Here is a 19,546-nt window from a genome sequence, read left to right as displayed (position 1 = left end):
TCGCATAAAACTCGCTATTTTTCAGTTGGATACTAGCATGGGAAAGGGAAGTACCCAACACTCCGGAAATATATCACAGACCCTATAGTTAACCCAGTATGAGTATATATATATATATATATATATATATATACCACAGTGCTATAATTGGTTTTGAATCCAAACTGAGCGTCTTTGAGCGTATCATTTACAATAGCCCACTTTTTAAGCCGTTCATTTATTACGACTGTGAACAGTTTGGCGAAACAGCTCACTAACGTTATGCCTCGATAGTTGTTAGGGTTGAATGAATCTCCTTTTTTGAAAATAGGTATAATTACTCCCTTTGACCAAGATTCGGGAAATGACTCTTTTTTAAGAATATAATTAAATAATATTTCCAGTGGTGTATCAAGCACATCCTTTCCCGCCTTAAAATATTCGTATATAATATTATCAATTGCATGAGATTTATTTATTCCCAATAATTGTATTGCCTTTCGTATTTCTTCCTTTGTAAATAAAATATCCAACTCTTTAAAAGTCCCTGACGTCATGTTATCTGTATTGTGACGTGTTACGTATTCGATAATATCTTCTTCATCATCACTTCTATTTCAAGAAGATACATTTTTAAATGTTTAAAAAGGCATCTATGTCAATATTATCACCCGCATTATTTAATGATTTATTTTTAAAAAGTTTCAAAAATTCTTTTGGCTTTTAAAATCGCATTTCATTTATTTTAAGATATTGCTTCCTGTTAACATTTTGCTTAGATTGTCTGCACTGATACTTATAATCTTTTTTCGCTGTAAGCATATCATATCTAGTATGACCATCTTTATACAAGTTGTACCTGTTTAACTTCTCAACATATATATTTCGCTTTTGTTTACATACAATATCAAACCATTTATTACATGTGTTTGAAAACTTTGAGTATTTATGCCGTAATTATAAATGTTTAGATTGCCTACCGGACGTATATTTTTTACCTGTATGAATCAATTGCTTTACATCTACAGTGATTTTCAAACAATAAAAAAGATACAAATAAGCTGGAAATTAACTTAGCTTCAGAACGGATATAATTATAAAACCTCAAAGTTCAATGAAAATGATCTACAATGCATCAGAGTGGGCATAAATCAGCTGTAATAGTGAGCATTTAAGTTTATAAATAAACTGCACTCATGTCATATCTCGACATCTTTTTAGAGCACCATGTCATATCATTTTTTCATGAACATGTTCAATGTAAAGTCGAATGTGTCCACCAATACGATTTTTTTTAAGAAACCCTGGCGGATATGTTACTCGGGGACATTGTTTATATAATGGTCGGTGCAAAAACTTGTTCACTGGCATACCTTTTAAGAAATTTGTAAATAAAGTGCTAAATATGGGACAAATCCCTGCATCGTCGACTTTAAATAGCCATATTTCAATAAATCCTTAATAGTAATCACCAGGATTTTTCTGAAATGCATGGTAATACCTCCTTTGCATACACCGAAATATATTTTAACTCAAAAAGGTCTTTAAACAATTATAGAACTGGATTTACTTTCCCTACCGAAATTCATCGAAATCTATCGGCAACTTCTCCTAGCACATCCAACTTCTCACAGCATATCGGGTTTCCGGGGGTGTTATCGTGAATTATAACATTTGATGCCGATTTAAAAGACAGTAGCTAAAACACGTACAATTCACATACATGTAAACGTGCAGGGCATTTTCAATTTTAATATTATTCTAAATTGAGTTTTTTTTTAAACATGGAAAATGTAAGCCACCAAAACAACAGCTATTTTTTCCTTTTACAAAACAAACTTTCAAAAAGGTATCTGTTCTAAAGCTAGAAAAATTAATTTAAAAAAAAATCATGAACATTTCGTTTTGTGAACAGTATTTGGATGATAAAAAGATTATCAAGATTTCGAAGATAACACGCCAAAAAATCCGCTTGTCAAAGTTTCTGAACATTACCGGTATATCTCTCAAAATGTATTTGAATTCACCCAACGCGAAAGGTTGAAACTGACAAAAATCAGATCAACTTCAACACAGAACTTTCCTCGTAGAGGCTGTCACATGCCAATAAACAAGAAATATATTTCCAACAAAGTAATACGGTGTATATGTTAATTGTTTTTGTTGGTGACAAACGATAGTCAATAAAATCAACGAGATCTTATAGTTACGACTAATGTCGCTGATTTTTTTATCAATTTTTAGGCGCATATCATTCACATATATTTAAATGAGGTCGAACGTAGGTAAAAAAACGTGTTTGAGACCCTTCTACATTATTGTAAATGTCATTTGCCTTGTTTTACATATAATTTTAATTTGAAAAATGAATGTTGTACATATACTTAATGTCTTAGAATACATTAATGCATGTTTTTTTGTTGCGAAATTGCATTAAAACTTGATTAGACACAGACATTCGACGATATTACTTAAAGTTATTTTAGCAAAAAGCCGATAACAACGCGTATATTTGTATAAGGTGCAGAATTGAATTAACAATTGTGCTCACGTGTCGAATGAACTAATCTACACAAATAGTAAGGACTTCTAAACAATGAACATCTTTAAAGCTGTTCTACACAACAAGATTATCAATCAAATTTTCACATGATAATTTAATACTTACTTTAATACAAAAAGGTATCTATCACATGCTAAGTTAATGTTGTTCTTTTTTTTAAAGAAAAGCGCACTTTCTATTTATTCATAAAGGCCTACTGTTTGGAAAATTCCCACCAGTTTATTGGATATCAATAAAGGCCAATAAAGGTCAAAATCTGGGTAAGACAGCTACACCAAAAGATGAACATTAATATGTTTAGTGTTTACTGTCTTTTTGGGCAACCATCATCATGGATTGAATCATTACTAAGTAAGCAAGCGCTAGCTAATTTCAGAAAGAAGAATAACTTATACGCAGGATGCGTGACCCTCTTATGTGACACCAGGGCGCTCTTTCACGTATTCCCTTTGAGTCCCTTTGAGAGCAATGCGACAGTGTCTGATAACGCGTTTATTGCGCAGTCAACACTCTTACTGTCAGAGCTACACCCTTGAGGGACATTCTATGAAAACAACCCTTCTATGACTGACGTTTTCTAAGAAGCTTGTTACTGAATGATGGATGATCGCAAACGTAGGCCAGTATCTTCATTGAGAATAGTTATCGGTTTGAAATAATCCTAAGTTTATGTGTTATATCCCACACCATATCCTTTAATTTTGACGTTTCCTGACTGGTTTATCCGAAACTGATTCCATTACACATTTGGGAGTTTCAACGCATGGGGATGCGGATAATTCTGCCAGCCTCGTTTTGCGACAACTTGACAAAATGCATTTGTGTCGTCCCAGATAAACACTTGTCCGCAAATATGAACTGTGTCATTTAAAATCGTGAAATATAATGTAAGTACCAAATAAGAGTTGGAGCGTTGATATGTTTACTGTATGACATGCTTAAAAAAGAAATAATTGTATTTCTCATTAAGTAAACGTTTATTAGTGTTATTTATTTACCGTTTAATATAAAATGGATGTACATGTACTTTTTTTTCTTTTAACGCCGATTTCTGTTAAGATGTGCAGTTTATTATGAAATGATTATGAAATGAAAATAATTGTTTGCCTGTTTCCACTGTTTTTGTATACATATACAATCAAAACTGAGAACAGCGGTCAGTTAACGGAAATGACCAAAGTGACCTTTGTCCACAGTTGACCATTGTTTTCGGATCACAATTTTCAGATGGTTGGTCTGTTGGTAGTTTTGCTACGTCGTTACCCCACCCAGTGGTTTGCATACACTTTAAAAATGTTCATTGCCGATAACTCATCATAATAACATCAGTAACTTACATTGAATAATAAAGAATTATATCTTATAAATTGCTTTAATTTCATATCGTTTAACTAAATCCATGACTTTATCAACGATAGTATAATTGTTTATTCATGCATTCAGTAAATTAAGCATGTCAGGTGCCATTGACGTCACGTCCGAACAAGTATAAAAAGCGGATTCGCTGTCATAAACCGAAAGTACGGTGTAACTGTACCGTTCTTATCCAAAGAAAAAGACGCCAACATGTTATAAAAATGTGTTCGTACGCAAACATCACACAAACAGCCATTTCATTTAAACAACTTCATACAAAATACAAACATGAACAAATCCTCTTTCATAAATGCCTAAAGTTTGTTTTAAGTGACCGTTAGGTCAGTTTTGACTGTAGTTTAAATACTTAATGCAGTGTGTATATAAACACACAACACTCTCGTGCATTATTTATAATTATCTTTATTACTAATTTTTCTTTCACGCATGTATGAATGTTGTATATTGATCACGATAAGCTGTAAAATGCTCACGTGAATAAAATACTTGTTCTGTTCTGTTCTGGTCTGTTGATGACACAGTCTCTGCTTTAACCCATTTATGCCTAGCGTCTAGAAAAAAAAGGCCTTGGCAAACAGCGTAGACCCAGATGAGACGCCGCACCAGGGTCTGCGCTGTTTGCTTAAAGGAGTTTCTGTAAGAAATATTCTAAATATAGAAATAAATATACTAGACATCCCTTATGTTGGAAATATATTGATCCTATTTAGAAGGATGGGAGAGTTCACTAGGCATAAATGGGTTAATGCCAGTTTTGAAGGTTATGGCGTTCTAATACAAAGCACTAAATGTGTTCGAAAATCTAATGTTGCGTGTATCAAACACGTTACAGTCGATTAAGCTACGCGTTATTTAACTGTACCTTCAATAATTTATTGGCTGCATACCTAAATAGAAAAGACGAGATTGAAGACGCGCCTCTATTTCGATATTCTACTTTCGAATTCAGTTATAATTATGCATGCCTACTTACATGTACTTAAAGAGGAGAGCGTGAGAAAACAGTGGACTTCGTAAAGTGAAGAAATTCGATCAAAGGAGAGGAGACAAAAATCCCGACAGTAATACTGCATAATCATTCCGGACGAAAAACTTAAAAAGGTTCAACATGAGTCTTACGCGTTTATATATTGGAGCATATATTAGCATGAGCATCGTTTTGGGAAAAGTGGTCTTAATGCATGTGCTTCAATTATCATCACAGATACAGGGGACACGGGTTAATTAGGGATGACACTTTCAACATAAATGAGATTTTCGTTTAGAAGAGACTTCCTTTTAAAATGAATTGCTGTAAAGCACCTGCATTAAGGCTGGTTTTTACCAGGGCGAGGGTTAATGTAATTTTGGCTTTTATGTTTGTGAGCTAGGGTGTTTTTATTTCGCAAAACCTAGTGGTAAACATTTATAAACTAACTTGCATCTTTTGTACGATCGTCGAGAGAATAATAATCAGAGACAATAATTGTCCATCAGAACAGTGTGTGTGTTTTTTATTGAAAATCCTCATTGTAACGCCCACATTTTAAACACCGGAATTTTTTGGTACTCATAATTCATATGCACCAGTTAATCGAAACTACAACTGTGGAATGTATACTTTATTAAACTTCATCATTAATCATCATATTGTCGGCGATCTGATAAGTCTTTTCTTTTCAAAACTGTATGAGACAATTATTGCACAATAAGAGCTGTGCGTACCCAATTATGGGTTTTTAGTCGTCCAAAGCAAATCACACCAAGTGACTCTTGAGATTTGTCAAGCAATCTCTCATAGCACGTTATTGCTCATCTAACGCGCTTAAAGCGTTATGTATCTCCAAGGACACCAGAGGTGCCACCGTGAATTGATATTGTGACATTTCAGGCTCTGAACTTGCACTTAGATCAATATCGCCCAATTGGTGCACAAAAGTTTCATGTGCCTTCTAATTTTAATGTCACATGGTACTCGTTTGCACCAAAGGGCTCGATATCGTCCTCCATTGACAAGTCGTATGATGAAACGTATTTAGTTCAGCACGAAATGCATTAATTAGTGTAGTGTTGTTAAATTCAAGTATTGGTTTCTTTACTTAAGTGGGGTTGATTTTGAAATTGCTCGATTGCCGTAAAGTCAGGTCCCGTGTCTACAAAGCTGTTCCACTGGGGGCTGACGAGGTCAAATCGTAGTCCGTTTCGCTACGACGTCGGGTATAGGTTTTACTACGAAAACATTGTGTAAATACACTACTTAATCAGGCGAGTTTCATCTTTTCTGGTGTTTATGGATTAGAGAACGGAACATCCAGTAATAGTAGGTACTTATTTTCAATAACAAACTAATAACAAATACGCGTAATTGCAACCTTTAAGTTTATTTTAAGCTAAAATCGAAATATTTTGATTTGAAGCAATGCATAGGGTGGTTATTATGTTAAGATAGCTAATTACGGTTACTTAAATAAAATAAAACTACATGTTACTTTGATTCAGTGTACATTACACATTTTAAAGTGCAAAACGGGTTACGAACATATTTTTTAATTATTCAAATGCTTTTTTTCGAAGGAAATTATAAGTCACTTTATGTATAGGTTTCGCACAGAGTAGGTATTGGTTGCGCAACGAAGTACAAATATAATGTATAGGTTGCAGGTCCATTTCAGGACAAATCATATGCAGTTTGCAATTACTGCAGACTGCCATTTCCCAGTGCAAAAGATGCTGTGCTTCACTGTGCGCATGAACATCCAAACGAAAAGGTTGAACCCGGTGAAAGCCGGCAGAGTTCCGGCAGAGTCCTGGTATACAGTCACTACGTCGGCACTCGCCGGGACTATACCGGCATCAGACCCCGGCAGAGCTGCGGCAACGCCCCGGTTTAACCGGGGAAAACCGGGACTCCACCGGGAAAGTATTCAAATGTTTCATACCGGTTGTTCCCGGTACAGTCCCGGTTGTTCCCGGTGCCAAGCCGGTCGTTGCCGGTCCTACCCGGTGACTCCCGGTTCATCCCGGAGGTATTAAACATTTTAATACTTTCCCGGTGGAGCCCTGGTGGAGCCCCGGTTGTCCCCGGTTGTCCCCGGTCGTCCACGGTTCCTCCCGGTGGAGCACCGGTTCATCCCGGTAGGGCCCCGGTTCAACCCGGTAGATGCCTGATCACGCACTGGGGCTCCGCCGGCATCATAGTGAGACTGGGCCTTAACCGCATTGTAACACGAGGTAAATTTACCGGCTGTCATGTACGCAGTAAACAATAACCTGTGACAGAACCCACTGCCACACCTGTACAACAATATATTGGTTATGCAATTGCGGATTTGTGCCATTGGGGTCCTACTTTCCACACCTTACGGCTGTTACAGGTGTGGATTTTACAGGTAAAATCATGTATACGAACATGAAATTCATCTCAAAATTAGTTGACGATAACCGATTTTCAAGAAAATCGCTTTGATATATACAATGTAAAAATCAAATTCCGTATGAGATAAAAAATGATCGAAGTTGGGACATGGGATTTACTTTGACATAAGCAGAGTTTTGAGATAAGCGGGTTGGGGATAACGAGAATCGAATGTTATTTGATAAAGATTACTTTATGCTGAAAACCTATCGTCGGTCTGTATCAAAATGAACGTATAAGGGATTGTCACGAGGTAAAGTTGCGTCATTTTTATTGAGACCGACGACATTAGGTTATCGACTCTCAACTGTCATCTTATATTATATGGATTTTCGAGTTTAATCGTTTCATTTGGCCTAGTCGTGAATTTAATTATATCATAATAATGTGCAATACAATGTCGACTGTGCGCTTCGAATCATGTTGTGCCGTTGCTACTACCTCTTCCTCAAAGGAAACATCCAGCCACTCCATGACTCTGTATTAACTTTTTCTTCTTCTTTATTTTGCCTTCGAGAGATAACCAATACGTCTTCTGTGAGAAACGCATACACGCTAAAGCGTTGTCGTAGCGAGGCTTATACGTATACTGTCGGAGACATGATCATGCCTAATAATAATATTTAGCCTTTATTTCTGATAACTGAGTCACCCTACACATTTCTAAACACACCAGTGGCTTAACGATACATAGATCAATATGGAAATTGTAAAATTGTGTCAATTAAACACAGTTGTAAACCTTAATTGCATTTTTAAAAGTGAAACTTGACTTCGCTTTGAAAATCAGCGGTATATTTCATGTTTAACCGCATAAACCAGACACATCTTGGATTATAATTTGATGTAACAAACCTATGAAATGCCATTATGCTTAAATTCAGAGTTTTGTTATTAGAAAAGCATGATCTTACATGTTTAAAACACAATTTTCGACTAATCCGTTCTCGATGTCATATGTTTTTAAACAATGTTTTCGTAGTAAAACATATACCCGACGTCGTAGCGAAACGGACTACGCTTTGACCTCGTCAGCCCCCAGTGTGTTCATTTACATTGAACACCCATTCACTTAACAACGAAAAAAATATTTTAAGTGGCATTGATTTTAACTTCGCCTAAACTGAACATTTTATGATATTGGCTTAATATTCCTGGTTATGAAGGCACCTGAAATCTATGCTAGTTTGATGACATCGAATTTTGTTTGTGAACAAAAAAATAATTTTGTTGTCAAATGCAATCAAAACAAAAATGTGTTATGCCTGAATCCCGTTATAAAAATATGATTTTCTCTCCGGTTGCATATATATGTGTAGAATGCATGTAATCAGTTTTTTCTATAATAAAGTAATTAGATAATTTCTTTTAGGTATATTTGTTCTGTGCTTTATTTGCTCCCAAGAGTTAGTACCTGCTTTAATCGCTTTAATTCTTTACTTGTATTAAAGGCTCTATAAAGGTGACAAATCCAATTATTATCCATATGAACTGGTCAAATTTTTACCGGATTTCAGTTATTCTTGCATAAAATCTGCTGATAACACAGCTTAGGTACAACGTTGCCAAGAATTATGGAAGATATACCCGTTTCATAATTGGAGAAAGAAAATTCAATTTTAATTCTATTTTAAACAACTTTTTACCAGCAGAAAGTAACTAATTAGTTCACAACAAACGTTTTAACCATTTAGAAGAGACCTACTTTGTGAGTAATACCGGAAAACGTTAAAAATCATCGATATATTTTTGGTGACCTGAGTCACTTTCACTTTCTCTTTCCCGAGTAAACAGCGTTGTAAATAAACGGTTTGTTTGTAAACACAATTGACTTGGAGGACACTTTATTTTGAGCTCAAAACAAGTTGTATTGCTATTTTTTTATTGTAATGTGCGATAGCATATATATATATTGTTTTTTGATAAACTTTATAAATAAAATATGAAAATAATATTTAAAAATCGGTAAATAATTACGGATCTTCACCTTTATAGAGCCTTTAAGTTGCGGAAATAGCTCACAAGTAATATGTGTGTTGTCGAAAAGTTGGGAAATGGTAGCCTACAAAAAAGAGAAAAAATGCAGTATGATTAGATACAAGTGATGGCAGTTAGCAGTCAAACTTTAAATCCCCAATGCTGCTCATACATCGTTGCCATGGCTTAAATCATTTTTACCACCAATTTTGTGTTGTATAACTCGTCTTGTATTGTATATGCACATGGTTAATATAAACATAACATGAGTTTAACAAGAATTTCTGGAGGATAATAGCAATTTAAAAGTATATTTTTTCCAAAATGGGACCTAAAAATTCCCAATTGAAGGTTTCAAACGATTTTTTTTATTATTTTATTTTGTAGATCGACATTTAGTTAATTTCCCATTCAGCTCTACAAGTTACACTTTAATAAATTTAATATTTAAAACACTTTAATTCTCATTGTTGAGGCATTTGTTAGCAAAAAACAACACTAATTAGCCAATTTGGGTCAACACGCCGCGATTTTCCCAATCTAAAGAGAGCCGGCCCCATTCCCAACATGGTGAAAAAAACGCTGATAATAGCAATGGATGCATATTTTTCTGTTATTTATATTCGAGATAATATTCCCCCTCCTCCCCCCAAGTGGTTCAAATACAGTTTTACATATTTAAGATGTGACATGAGTTGTTCTTCTCATACCATTTTTTTTTATAAAACGAGTTCACGAATATGTAGTGTAATCGAGCCTAGCTGACTATCTAATTTCCTGAAAAAACAATTATGAAATGACAACGAGTGTCAGATATATTTTAATCTCAGGCTGTATTATTAGTTTAAACATTTATATCTTCGTAAAGGTCATGATAAAACCGTTAAATTACGTGAATTTAATTAACGTTGCACCCCCTTTAAGCAAACTAACGTCACGCGATTTGTATGTAAAAAATAAAGCAGTTCATGAAAACACTGTATTACACATGTTTCAGAAAACATATACGTAATTGTAATATAGGATAGAAATGAAATTATACAAACAACGCAATAATAATGAAGCTTGTCTTAATTGTTTAATACTGAAGACGATATTAAACACTAATTTAAACACGCATTAATAAATAATCACCGATCATATAACTGCATTTAACAAACGCGCCAACGATTCAGGATCTCACATGGACATGCATGTGCATTTGCAGTTCAATGGCGTGCGTGAACTGTTGGTGGCATTCTTTGCAAGTGTTGATCTTCTCTTGCGCATGCGTCCGTCTCACGTGACTGTCGTGGGCAGCGTGCGACGCGAAAGCCTTCCCGCAAAATTTGCACTGAAAAGGAAAGAAAGTTTTTCATCGCAAGTAAAACAAGCACACACATAGATGTAGTTTGAACCGATTAGCACTATGGTGTTTTTCATTTAAAATAACGACAATCATTATCAAATTGATAACAAAGACTGATTGAATAATGATACTCTTTTATTTAAATCTATAAATGATATGGATGATATTTGCATAAACATGGTATACATTTTTTCTTGAAAAGCTTTGAAGAAATAACCAATATCTTCAGGATTGTTGCATACACGGATTTGAATTAACGAATCTGTACAAAATAGTTTTTAAAAGCAATCTGTTCTTGTTTACGTTAAAAAAACAAGATCAAAGATCAAGATTATCGTTAATTTGTGTTACACGATAAATATGTATTACCTTAAAGGGTCGCTCGCCGGAATGTTGCCTGATGTGAGTCCTCAGAATACTTGATGCCGTAAACGCCTTGTTACAGTAGACGCATTTGTAGGGTCTTTCTCCACTGTGAACCTGTTTAATATATATGAGACGCGTTCTGAAAAAATGGAACAGGATACTTAGGGACGACACTATCCGACTAATCTAGACTTTTGCTAGGACTAGATTTCCTTTAAACGAAAAATATCATAAAGAGAAAGTTTCGTCCCTGATTTGCCTGTGCGGACTGTACAGGCTAATCTGGTACGACACTTAATGAAAGCACCTGCATACAAACCGCTATCACAGAGCGAGGATCATATGAGTAAAGACTCCAGACACATTGACCGGAGAGAAAATTTGGTTAACTTCCGGTACTGTGTTATCTTGGGCATATAACACAAGCCTTTACCAATATTACGTTCAATACATACAAATATCAATTAAATAACAGTATCAAGGTATGGTTTATTACGAAAGAGAGGACTTGTGTACGACATACCCTCATGTGTTTGTTCAGACTCGAAGACTGACTGAAACTCTTGGCGCATACCCCGCATGTGTGGGGACGATGCTTCTCGTGAACGTGCAAAATATGAATCCGCAAGCGATCTCGCTTCTCAAATGATCTGAAATTAAAACTGGAAAGGTTGTACGAAATCATGTAGCGACAGCTGTTCCAGTATGTTACCTTTTTGGTGCTTAAACTATGATCGGCGCTGTTGATCAATTCAACAATGGCAATATATCTCGGTGTGTTTACAATTAAATCCTTCATAATTAATATTAGCTGTTTTTCTTCTCGCATGAACATAACAATGTTATACTAATTAGCCTTGCATTATAAAAATACGTAGATCATAAATTTTGTTAAGGAAATTTACTCATATGTTTGTGTTGTCTTAAGTTTGTCATTTATCGTTTTATCGTGATGAGGATTTAAGCATTGTAACTACACGATGTACATAAACATAAAAAATATTAAACAAAAGACAAAATAAGCTTTACTTCCAAAGGTCATCGGATTAAAGGCCATACGGTCATTTTTATTTGTTTGCAGTTCTAATTTGTTGATATATATAACCAGGAACGACACTTTCCGCCTAAACTGGATATTTGCTAAGAGGATACTTTTTTTAAAAGGAAGATATCATAAAAGCGGAAAGTGTCTTCCCTGATTAGCTTGTGCGGACTGCACAGACTAATCACGGTCGACACTTCACGTTATGCATTTAACCCCCTTTTCACAGAGCATGGTCCATATATTTTAATGTATTCATGGTCAGTGTTAATATAATGTGTGAATTTGTTTTTATTCTATTACATCTAACATTGTCACTTGGACTATCTATGTACAACTCACTTTAATATTATTCTATATTCTCAATAACAGCACTACATCTAACAATCTTAAACTGTTGTTCTCAACCATGATATTTCATCAACATCAAGCTACATAAAATTTTAACAAAATGAATCGTATTCATTCCATATTGCTTTGTACTTGACAATTGTGAAAATGCGACACAAATTAACACCTAAATCAACATGCCCAATTTAGAAACAGGCCTTTGTCCACATAAAAACAGTATTTCACAACAAACATCTAACAACAATAAGGCCATCAGACCTAGAACAAAGATGACATGGGAACTTCCGGTCGCCCTGGTCGACACAGCGTGTATACTTCAGATGCTTGTCCCTATAGTAACGGTAGGCGAATACCTTGCCGCACCTTTCGCACTGAAATCCCTCGCCGCTGGATACTACAAACAGAAAAACATAATTGAGTCTTGTTATGGGAAAATGGGGCTTAATACATATGCGCAGAGATGTTATGGCATTTTTGTCCATTGGTTTGCCAATGAACTTAATAAACACAAATCGAAAATACGGTCCGGTCGGTAAAGTGAAAAATGCCCGGAAATCTTCACATGCAATTTTGCGCTCCTTTCCTATAATATTTTGACAATTTATTCTCATTAAACATTACATAAAATTGTATTTCGCTTGCAGTCATTTTTTTCATACAGAATCAGATATAAAACAATTACCTCGTCTAATGTGTGTGATTTGTGCATAAAAACAAGTTAAGCAGCATGACACTTCGATTAAGACGTTATTTATGCTTCCCTTTGAAATATTAGAATCTATTTTATTCACATCGTGAAGGCACCACTAGACGCTGTTTGAAGAATAAATAAAAGATATTTCTAGTTGGTATGATTGCGAGAAATCCACTACGACTTAAAGGTGGGAACGTCTTCAGCATATGGTAGATTATCATCAATCACACGGGCCATGATGTTTTAACACTCATTTCTTAGTGTGCCTTTGTGACAGATTCAGACGATATCTTTTTTATGACCATGCGAGACGATCGTCTTTCCGATAAGTCAAATTCATGAGCTTCACATTCGGCTTTAAATGGTCAAAGAAGTCATTATTTCCGTATGCCGAAGACATTAATTTTGGCAACGAACATGTCAACATTTCGCGAGACGAAAGTAAAAGCCTCGTGTGCATATAAAACGCTATAACCCATTTATGCCTAGTGGACTCTCCCATCCTTCTAAATTGGATCAATTTATTTCCAAAATTAGGGATGTCTAGAATATTTCTTAGAGAGATTCCTGTAAGCAAACAGCGCAGACCCTGATGAGACGCCGCATCATGCGGCGTCTCATCTGGGTCTACGCTGTTTGCCAAGGCCTTATTTCTAGACGCTAGGCATAAATGGGTTAATTGTAGAAAATACCATTCAGAGTTGTGCAGATTGCCGCTATTGCATATGTTTGACCAAACGCATATTTATTTAACAAACGGTGTTTTGTTCTTCATCACAACTAGCGCGTGTCAAAAACTTTCTATTTGCTTTAAAAAGGATTTAATATTTTAATTAATAATAGGTTTAAAGGATTTTTATAATATTACAGTTATACAAAATGAATGATAACTTTTGTAAGTTGTACGATAATGTGTAATTCGTAAAGCACTAGCATTAATGAAATTGGTTTGCTCTTTGTTTTTTGGTGAGATTTTATAACCAGTTAGAATTTCGTTTTTGTGTGTGTGTTACTAAAGCAAAGATAACAAATCATAAACACGTTCTTTGTCAGAAACATGCATGAGCAATTGTGTTTAATAATTACATGTTGATAATATTAAAATAAACTTTAAACGTAAAACTTTAAATGTATTTATTTATTTATTATTATTATTATTATTATTATTATTATTATTATTATTATTATTATTACTTTATTATTTATTGAAATACATTAAACAACTTTAAAGGTACATACAAAAATATAAGTATATCCCACCGGTTTTACCGTTATTGATGTCTGCGTCTTTGTCCTTTACCTCATCCTCAGTCGACGTCATGGTGACGGGTATGCCCATGAACTGCAAGTAACTGTCCCCGTACCACACCAGCACTTCCGTTCCCGGAGGAACGTCTCGGCACACCTTCAACATACATGTAGCAGCCGTGCATGTGCGTTAAGTGTTGTCCCAGATAAGGCTCTGCAGTCCGCACAGGCTAATCTGAGACAACGCTTTACGCACATGCCTAAAGCCAAGTTGTTTTCAGAGCGAGACTTATTATTTCAGCTTCGTCATCATAAAAACGAAGTGTTTTCATTCTGATGCTTTCGGAACGAATATGGCGTGAGCATTTGGTATGGTGGTGCGTTGAAAAATTGTGTAATAGGTAAGTGAATAATTGCAAGTTACGGACATAAACAATTATAAATGCAAAATGCCAAATCGCAGTTTGTAGATATAGTGTTTTCTTTTGTATTTATTAATATTCGAAGATCGCACCATCGCATTATATTATTATAAATTATCTTAACCCATTTATGCCTAGCGTCTAGAAAAAAGGCCTTGGCAAACAGTGAAGACCCAGATGAGACGCCGCATAATGCGGCGTCTCATCAGGGTCTACGCTGTTTGCTTAAAGGAATTTCTGTACGAAATATTCTAAATATAGAAATAAATATACTAGACATCCCTAATTTTTTAAATAAATTGATCCAAATTAAAAGTATGGGAGAGTCCACAAGGCATAAATGGGTTAATAATATGCTTACACGATCCATCATAACTTCGGTACATGTATTGTTAAGGATTTGTTTAGCATAACTCATTTCATAACACAACCACAAGGAGGAAAACGTCGAATGAGAGCATTGCTTTATGCATCCCATAAGTTTAATGCTGAATGTGCCTGCTGTGATAAACATAATGGCGATCGGAGAAAAGTGGCAAACCTCGTAAAATATTTGATTTCCCTCCTGCACAACCACCAAGTTTTGTTCGCCGACGTGCCGCGCACAGTTCACGTAGGACATCCAGTTGCCAGTTGATCCCCGACCGTCTACGAAATGGCTCAGCTTGCCGTCTTTAAATATCTTTAAATGAAGCACCAAACAGTTACTTGTTTTTATCATTCAATCGTAACCGATTGTACAAAGTATCCCTTATTTATTGTTCATATAATCAATAGAATGTAGGTTTATGTGTAACATCCCATTTTTTTGCAGTCAAAGTTTTTACAATAAAACACACGTTATGAGACTGTTTTATACACAAAATGCACATTATAATTTAATTTGCATTCCGGTGTTTAATTGCCCCTTTGTTCAGCACAAAGCGATTATCTGGTTTTGATATTGTCCAGATATTGTCCAACATGGTGTCATAAACCACACTGGGTGGCAGATGACAGTCTGGTAATTAAACACGATTGATGATTCCACCATGTCTTCTCGTTATGGTAGTATTAAGCAGTCATTCGGTTGAATTATTTACCATCAAAGTACTAAACTGTTGCTTAAATGAGATATGTTAGAAATAAATATAAAAAGTCAAATGTCTCATAGAGATTATCAGAAACTGTACACCGTTTAGATACTAGTCCATTTGATTTATAAGAAATAAATTATTTCACCCATTTATGCCTAGCGTCTAGAAAAAAGGTCTTGGCAAACAGCGTAGACCCAGATGAGACGCCGATGCGGCGTCTTATCAGGGTCTGCGCTGTTTGCTTAAAGGAATTTCTGTAAGAAATATTCTAAATATAGAAATAAATATAAAAGACATCCCTAATTTTGGAAATAAATTTATCAGAATTAGAAGGATGGAAGAGTCAACTAGGCATAAATGTGTTAATAATGATAAAATTTACGTAAAAACATTTAACGTATTTAGCAGATATTGGTTATTTAAAACCACCTCATTCCGTACATGTGAAGATTTAATGTAACGGCAATGCACGAACGATATCCCTAAAAACAAGAAATTACGTTTGACACCAACGAGATTAATACTTTTTTAGAATCAAAGCGATGAAGGCACTGTAGGTGTTCGCTGTTGTAAAATGTCGTCCTTGATTAGCTTGTGCGCATTGCACAGGCTAATCAGTGTGCACAGGCTCATCTTATTTGACATGCATTAAGCCCCATTTTCCATGAAAGCAGTCAATATGAACAGATTTCAATGATAAACACTAGACTGGCCAATCTCGTCTTACAAGCTGTTAAACAATATTAGTCATATAAACCCTCTGCAGTGTACCAGTGGTGAACTATAAACAGGCAAATGTGGTGGTTATCTTTCCTGGCAGACGCTCTATATAGCATTTGTCGTCTGCAGCAACAGGCAGTGGTTTTCTTTCCATACCGTACCTATACCGTACCTAAGGCTTCTAAGCACATACTGATTTGCAAAATATGGTCTGTAACAATTAAAATGAAAACAATACATATATAGAAATATGTACGTCTAAGTGTGTGTTAAAATGTTAATATGTGTCATTTACATTTAGCAACGAGTTTTCAATTTCTTCTGCCAAATAAATAATACGGCTAATGCATATAGCTTTTTGTTGTGTTAAAATGTTGATGTTTCATTCTTCAGACCCTCTTTACTTTGATGGATAATGACGCGTATTTTTTAAGAAACAAATGCACGTATTAATAAAGTTATATTGGCACTACTTTTTTCGGAGTTTCTGTTCGATTTATTGACTAAACACGTGTCGTTATCCATATCTTGTACGTTACTGAATGCAGTGATTTTGCCTACCAGTGCATTGCGCATGCGCGAAAATCCGGGACCAAAACAATAACAATGAACTGGTCTATTTGTCAAATCAAGACCAGCATGATGACGTAACTTTTAACGTGCGTTTCATCTGCCTCTAATCAAACCCTACCTCCCACATGAAGCTATTGTCGTCGAAGGACTTAATCTCGCTTGTGTTCACCACTTTGCCTTTGAAAGGACCATAGCGTGTGCCTTTGGGGATGGTCTGCTTGCGACAGAAAACGCCGTAATGCACCATGCCAGCGAATGTCGTCGGACACACACAGAATTCTGGCGTGGAGAACATATAATAATATCGTGCTAATTTAAGTAGTTAGGTACTGTACAAATAAGAATTCAAAACGACAATACATGCATTAATATACATCTACCTAGGTGGTGACAAGCGATTTCAACACGGATGAATGATTTATGTTATAAACTTTATAGTTGACTGAACCAGCGGTTTTGGTTCAAAACAAAGCCTCGTGCGCTTTTTAGAAATAAATCGTATGATATTAATGAACCTTGTTAAAAGAAAACTGGGCTTAATACATGTGCGTAAAGTGTCAACCCAGATTAGCCTTTGCAGTTCGCACAAGCTAATCAGGGACGACACTTTCCGCTTTTATGACATTTTTCGTTTAAATGAGGTCTCTTCTCAGCAAAAATCAAATTTAGGCGGAAAGTGTCGTCCCTGATTAGCCCAGTTTTCTCAGAACGCGGATCAAATGATATAAGCTGCGCTCTAGGAAAACGGAGCTTAATGCATGTGCGTAAAGTATCGTCCCAGATTAGTCGGTGCAGTCTGCCTTTAAAAACTAGATTTACAGTGAACAGATACTTAGTTAAAACGAAAACTTATTTTAAAAAAACGAAAGTGTCGTCACTGATTTGCCTAAGCGGACCGCGCTGGCTAATCGAGGACGACACTTTTCGCACATGCATTAAGCCCCTATTTCCCAGAGCGAGGCTCATGCCAAATAATGGCTGTCAATAAGTCGTACCTTGCGGAAGACCGCTCGGCGCTGGGTCGGAGCGGGAGTATTTCATTGGGGAAGGAATGAACGGAGAATGGTCGGGCTCGTTCTGAGACAGGATCCGGTCTATTCCTAAAAAGTTGAGTTTTTGGTATGAACAATATCATCATATACAGTTACGTAAACTACTATTGTTCTCTTTATATTCAATAAAAGGAAAAACTACCACAGGATCCTGTTTTTAAACGTTTTGTACGTGTTTGATTTGTTAGCTAACATTGATTTTATAATCGCAGTATAGTGCAACAGTTCTTCATCCCCACCGTCCATTAGATTTCATAACATATTGTGTTAAAATGATTTGAATGATGTGTTTTCGTATGTGAAATACTTTCCCGATAAATATAGTTCAATAGATTATGCTAATCAATGTCTAAAGTGATATTATGGGCATTTTTCACTGTTGAATTGAGCTGAAAAGAATTAACAGGTCAAAAGAGTTAGTTAAAATGTGGTTACTGACCAATTATCTGCAACTCATCTTGCTACCAGTTTATAAAAAATATATTTTATAGTCGATATTCTTACGTGACCCACCCAGTCATGTAAGCCGAAATGATCCGTAAAACAAAATTGTGTCTTTGTGTCGTATGAACGAATCTGCACTAAAACTTAATTTAGTATCACATCGTTCATGCATGATCAGTTGTCAAACGAAAGTACGGTTGATATTCAAATTATTTTTCTCTTTCCGGGATAATGTTTTAATATGTTGATGCTGCATTTACAAATACAAGTGTATATGAAGTGAAAACACCAAAACTAAACAACGGTTGCGATAGACACATATAAGCTGTTACATGCCCATATCTAAATATCACTTTAAGTGTTCAGTTATGTACAAAGTAAACGGTGTTACCGTGCGTTATTTCACCGACGTTGAGTCCGCTGATGGCGTGCGTACACACGCGTACATTCCCCGGCTGCTTGGCGTAGCCATATAAAACGTTGTCCAGGTCGCATTGTCGGAAGTAAAAAAGTTTGGGCATCAATGTCTCCCGCCGGGTACTTTGTATGATGCGATTCGAGAGTTCCGAGAGCGCTTTGAACGGTACCATGTCCATCGGTCGTTGCATGGTCTGGGTAAGGGCTGTTGTTGGGAACATCATTGGATTGCCAGGAATCATGCTGCCAAAACCAAAGATAAATTGAGTCTCGTTCTAAGGAAACTGGGCTCAATTAATTAACGTAAAGTTTCGTCCTAGATAAGCCTCTTCAGTCCGCACAGGCTTATCGGGGGCGACACTTTCCGTCTATACTGGAATTTTGCTAAGAAGAGACCTCCGTACAACGAAAAATACCCTACAACCGGAAAGTGTCGTCCCTAAATAGCCTTTGCGAACTCCAAAGTCTACGATCTACGATCATGCATTGAGTCCATATTTCCC

General features: G+C 35.8%; 1 protein-coding gene across 1 annotated transcript; it reads right to left on the bottom strand.

Moving 5' to 3' along the window:
- Positions 1 to 10,461: 10,461 nt before the first annotated feature.
- LOC127867427 (PR domain zinc finger protein 14-like) lies at positions 10,462 to 19,280 on the bottom strand. Its single transcript, XM_052408577.1, has 9 exons — positions 19,018 to 19,280; positions 18,126 to 18,230; positions 17,249 to 17,409; positions 15,303 to 15,443; positions 14,361 to 14,496; positions 12,656 to 12,791; positions 11,528 to 11,654; positions 11,008 to 11,118; positions 10,462 to 10,623 (listed from the first exon to the last, which is right to left on the bottom strand). The coding sequence occupies exons 1-9, from the start codon at positions 19,265 to 19,267 to the stop codon at positions 10,462 to 10,464; spliced, it is 1,329 nt and encodes a 442-aa protein (XP_052264537.1). The 5' UTR covers positions 19,268 to 19,280.
- Positions 19,281 to 19,546: the final 266 nt, after the last annotated feature.

Source organism: Dreissena polymorpha, chromosome 1, assembly GCF_020536995.1.
Source record: "Dreissena polymorpha isolate Duluth1 chromosome 1, UMN_Dpol_1.0, whole genome shotgun sequence".
NCBI classification, from domain to species: Eukaryota; Metazoa; Mollusca; class Bivalvia; order Myida; family Dreissenidae; genus Dreissena; species Dreissena polymorpha.
This window is presented reverse-complemented; position numbering and strand designations above follow the sequence as displayed.

Bases quoted from the DNA above. Each gene is read 5' to 3' on its own strand.
- LOC127867427 (XM_052408577.1), bottom strand. From the start codon at position 19,267: ATGATGTTCCCAACAACAGCCCTTACCCAGACCATGCAACGACCGATG. The intron at 18,231-19,017 runs GTAACACCGTTT...TCAACTTTTTAG, and splicing joins CGTCGGTGAAATAACGCACG to GAATAGACCGGATCCTGTCT. The intron at 10,624-11,007 runs GTAATACATATT...TTTCCTTTTCAG, and splicing joins CCGGCGAGCGACCCTTTAAG to TGCAAATTTTGCGGGAAGGC.